Raw genomic sequence first — 4,854 nt, 5'->3', positions numbered from 1 at the left:
CGCAGAACTTGATGCATGAAACAATTTAATTTTCACAAATGTAGTTACATCTCCATACAAAATCTTTTGTTACGTTCGAAAAATTTTGTACGGAAATGTGACTATTGTACATATGAGAAGATTAAATTGTTTCACGCACCAAGTTCTACACGTTATTAGAACTCTTAGTGCTTAATTTATTTTAAAATTGTATTGAGAAATTCTCTGATATTAACTCGAATTTTGAATAAAATTCCTGGAAAATCCGGGAATTTTATTCAAAAGTCGAGTTAATATCATAGAATTTCTTAATACAGTTTTAAAATAAATTTCAAGGAATTCTTTTACAAAATTTGAGTACTCACCCTGGATTCGTCTTTATGTCTCTCACAAATGTCACGATGATCGATTTATGATCCGTGTTACAGATGGCAAGAATTAGTGGGTAGCGGAGTAGTGGAATACATAGACACCCTGGAGGAAGAGACCGTAATGATAGCCATGTCACCCGATGACCTCAGACAGGACAAGGAATATGCGTATTGTACGACGTATACGCACTGCGAGATTCATCCGGCGATGATTTTGGGCGTGTGCGCTTCTATCATACCGTTCCCCGATCACAATCAGAGTCCTAGGAACACCTATCAGGTATCACGCGCAGATTTTAATCACACGGAAAAAAAATAATTTGCTAGCACAACAGATTTTATGCTGTTGTAGCAAATTCTGTCAGTTTTTATACAGGACAGTAAAGAGATTTGTAACTAATTGCTGTTTGCTAGGTATGATTTTGCTAAAACTACAAATTATTTTGTTGTAAGAACAAACAACTTTTAGTTCCAATCATCAAAGCTTTTTGCTGCATTAATGCAACGATACATTTCATTTGGTTTTATTCCAGTACAGATTCTGCTCTAATAACGAATAATTTGGAAAATTAGTTATGTCAACTAAATTTCGTCGCTGCCATTACGAATATGTAGTAGCAGTTACAGTTTTGCTACAACAGCAAAATTATTTTTCTCCGTGCGCTTTTCTTTGATCTGTTTACTTTTTTTTTTTCATGAGATATAGTAACGTATTGGCTGTTGTTTTTCAGAGCGCCATGGGTAAACAAGCTATGGGCGTGTACATTACGAACTTTCACGTGCGCATGGATACTTTGGCCCACGTGCTGTACTATCCTCACAAACCGTTGGTCACGACAAGATCCATGGAGTACCTCAGGTTCCGCGAGTTACCGGCCGGCATTAACAGCATCGTCGCGATCCTGTGTTACACGGGATACAATCAGGAGGACAGCGTCATCCTGAATGCGAGCGCCGTCGAGCGGGGCTTCTTCAGATCGGTATTTTATCGTTCTTACAAGGAGGCCGAGTCGAAGAAGATCGGCGATCAGGAGGAGCAGTTCGAGAAACCGTCGCGCCTGACTTGCCAGGGAATGCGTAACGCTATATACGACAAGTTGGACGACGACGGAATTATCGCGCCTGGAATTCGAGTGTCGGGCGACGACGTGATCATAGGAAAGACGATCACTTTGCCGGAAACGGACGATGAGGTAAAGTAATTGTCCTTCGACAGGGTGTTTAACTACCTGAAGAACTTGCGAGTTTTGCGGGGAATTTCCTTTTTACTCTTGAAAATCAGATTTTCTTGGTGCTTAGGAAACTTTCAAATTTAAATTGAAATTTTATCTCTTTCTGAAAAAGATTATTTCTTTGATCAATTTTTTCTTGATAAATTTTCTTGATAAAGTGCAAAATATTAACAATGTTAACAGTAAGTATGGCAACCGCATACATTCATGTGCATACATTCTTATGTATCTTGCAAGTTTTTATTTAAAAAATCAGGATGGTAGCAGAAAAGAGTAGCTCACTAATATTATAGTGAACTTCTCTGTTCTATAAGTTTCGCGGCTCCAATTGTAGAAAAAAATCTTGTGTAATCCTTGAAGACAAGGATTACACTGGGTGTTTATCAAAATCTTGTAAAAAAAAATCCCTGAGAATTCTCGGATTTTCCAGGTAATTTTCATTAAAAATTTTAGATAAAATTTGAAATAAATTGGGAATGTAAATAACGCAAAAGAAATTATATATAATTGTAAATTAATCATCTTTTATTAATTTACAATTATATATAATTTCTTTTGCGTTATTTACATTTCATTTCATTTATTTCAAATTTAATCTAAAATTTTAAATGAAAATTATCTGAAAATCCGGCAATTCTCAGAGAATTTTTTTTACAAGATTTTGATAAGCACCCAGTTTAATTATTCTTCAAACAATAAAATATATAGACTTTACTAATGGAGGAAAAGAACGATGGCAATATTTTATTTCTTTTTTTTGTTTCCTTTAGCTGGATAGTACAACGAAGCGTTTTACGAAACGCGACGCGTCGACTTTCTTGCGAAACAGCGAGACCGGTATAGTCGATCAGGTGATGTTGACGCTGAACAGCGAGGGATACAAATTCTGCAAGATCCGCGTGCGCAGCGTACGCATTCCGCAGATCGGCGACAAATTTGCGTCGCGTCACGGGCAAAAGGGTACATGCGGGATTCAGTACAGGCAGGAGGACATGCCGTTCTCATGCGAGGGTCTTACCCCCGACATTATTATCAATCCTCACGCTATCCCCTCTCGTATGACTATCGGTCACTTGATAGAATGCATCCAGGGGAAGGTTTCTGCCAATAAAGGTAAAAAAAATACGAGCATTTACTTGAGTTTAAGGAGGAACTCTATAAGACTACATAAACAGTGATTTTTAAGAATTTTTTTTTCAACTAAACTGAATAATTTTAAAAGTTTAACAGTATTTTACTGTATATTTGGGCAATGAAACAATTTTTTTTATTAATAAATAACATGTTTTTGTAATAAATAATAGAATTTGTTGATAATATCGCGCCGTTGGAGTTGTTCGATTGTGTACATCTAGGAGGCGTAATTTTTGTCTAAAACAAAAAACTAAATTTTTTGTTAATTTTTATAAAATTATCTTCTATATAAACTAAGAAAACATTAAAATTTTCAATTATTGGGTAAGTTATGACACTTAAAAAAAAAAAGTTAAAATTTTCATGAAAAAATTTGAACCTTCTTTTACAAAAAAATTGTTTAATTTAACTTTTGTAATATTGTTAGATTGTATAGAAGATAATTTTATAAAAATTAAGAAAAAAATTTAGTTTTTTCATTTTAGACGAAAATTACGTCTCTTCGATTGTACACAACTCCAAGATAAACATGCTTATACGAATTTTTGACGCGTTCTCAGGTGAGATCGGTGACGCTACGCCGTTTAACGATGCCGTGAATGTGCAAAAGATTTCCACGCTCTTGCAAGAATACGGTTATCAGTTGCGTGGAAACGAGGTGATGTACAACGGACATACGGGCCGTAAAATCAACGCGCAAGTCTTTTTGGGCCCGACGTATTATCAACGTTTGAAGCATATGGTAGACGATAAGATCCACAGTAGAGCGAGAGGACCTGTGCAGATTTTAGTTAGACAGCCTATGGAGGGTCGAGCGAGGTAAATTGTGTGCCGTTATTCTCTTGTTATTTGAAGGGGCCCACCTCTGAGGTTTTAAAATGATACCTTAGGTTTGAGATTTTTTTGTGGATAAATGGATAAACTTTATTTAAAATCTGTTCTGAGGATATTATTGTATATAAGAAATCAAATATTTTTTTATTTCTCTTATGTCTAAAATGGTAGCGCACTGGTTTACACTTGCGGAATCCCTTTTTTTCTGTTTTTTTTCTAATCGGTGTACAGGATTCCAGGCACACGGTTTTCATTATCTACATATTAAAGACTATAGAAGTACGTAGAGGTTTTTCAAAATATTGATTTTTCTCGAAATGGCAGCTATTTTTACGAAAAGTTCGTATTTTTGTTAATACGAGTCTTTCGTAAAATAGCTGCCATTTTGAGAAAAAATCAATATGTTAAAAAACCCTGCGTACTTCTATAGTCTTTAATATGTAAATAATGAAAATTCTTTGTGTTTTGTTCACGATCAAATCGTGTGCCCTGGAATCCTGTACACCGATTTGAAAAAAACAGAAAAAAGAGATTTCCCAAGTAAACTAGTGCGCCGCCATTTTATAAAAAAATAAAAAAATATATATTTTTTAGTTTCTTATATATGTACAACGATGTTCCCTAAATAGCTTTTAAATAAAGTTATCTATTTACCCACAAAAAATCCCAAACTAGGGTATCATTTTGAGGCCTCAGTGAGATGGCCTTAATACAGTATAATCCGTCACACTGATCCAAATGTGAATGTATATACTTATTTGTTTAGGGACGGTGGACTTCGTTTCGGAGAGATGGAGCGGGATTGTCAAATCTCTCACGGCGCAGCGCAATTTCTACGAGAACGTCTGTTCGAAGTGTCGGATCCATATAGAATTCACATATGCAACTTCTGCGGCTTAATTGCTATCGCAAATTTGCGCAACAACACTTTCGAGTGCAAAGGATGCAAGAACAAGACGCAAATCTCGCAAGTTAGATTGCCGTACGCGGCGAAGTTACTTTTCCAAGAGCTAATGGCAATGAATATCGCACCTAGACTTATGATACACTGAAGGAGCTCCAGTCCTCTGTAAATAATTTATTTTTATTATGTAAAAATATCACCGACTTATTGTATATATACAGTTTGCATACAATATTGTCGTACAATGAAACATGAAAGACAGATTGAAAAACAACTTTTAAGTTTCATAACATGATATCAACAGGTATTTATTATTACTGAAATGGTAGTGAACTTTATACATAGATTAACCTTCAGATTTAATGTTTGTGATAATAAAATTGATTCACTCTGCCAATTA

General features: G+C 35.2%; 1 protein-coding gene across 1 annotated transcript in view; it reads left to right on the top strand.

Moving 5' to 3' along the window:
* The window catches only part of LOC105459038 (DNA-directed RNA polymerase II subunit RPB2), a 10,518-nt gene extending 5,664 nt beyond the window's left edge, over positions 1-4,854 (top strand). Inside the window, exons 3-7 of the mRNA XM_011704710.1 lie at positions 408-630; positions 1,082-1,543; positions 2,353-2,695; positions 3,277-3,535; positions 4,317-4,854. Coding sequence (XP_011703012.1) covers positions 408-630; positions 1,082-1,543; positions 2,353-2,695; positions 3,277-3,535; positions 4,317-4,602 — 1,573 coding nt within the window. The 3' untranslated portion in view covers positions 4,603-4,854. The remainder of the gene's footprint in view (positions 1-407; positions 631-1,081; positions 1,544-2,352; positions 2,696-3,276; positions 3,536-4,316) is intronic.

The sequence above is a fragment of the Wasmannia auropunctata genome, unplaced genomic scaffold, assembly GCF_000956235.1.
Source record: "Wasmannia auropunctata unplaced genomic scaffold, wasmannia.A_1.0 LD334217.1, whole genome shotgun sequence".
In the NCBI taxonomy this organism is placed as follows: domain Eukaryota; kingdom Metazoa; phylum Arthropoda; class Insecta; order Hymenoptera; family Formicidae; genus Wasmannia; species Wasmannia auropunctata.
This window is presented reverse-complemented; position numbering and strand designations above follow the sequence as displayed.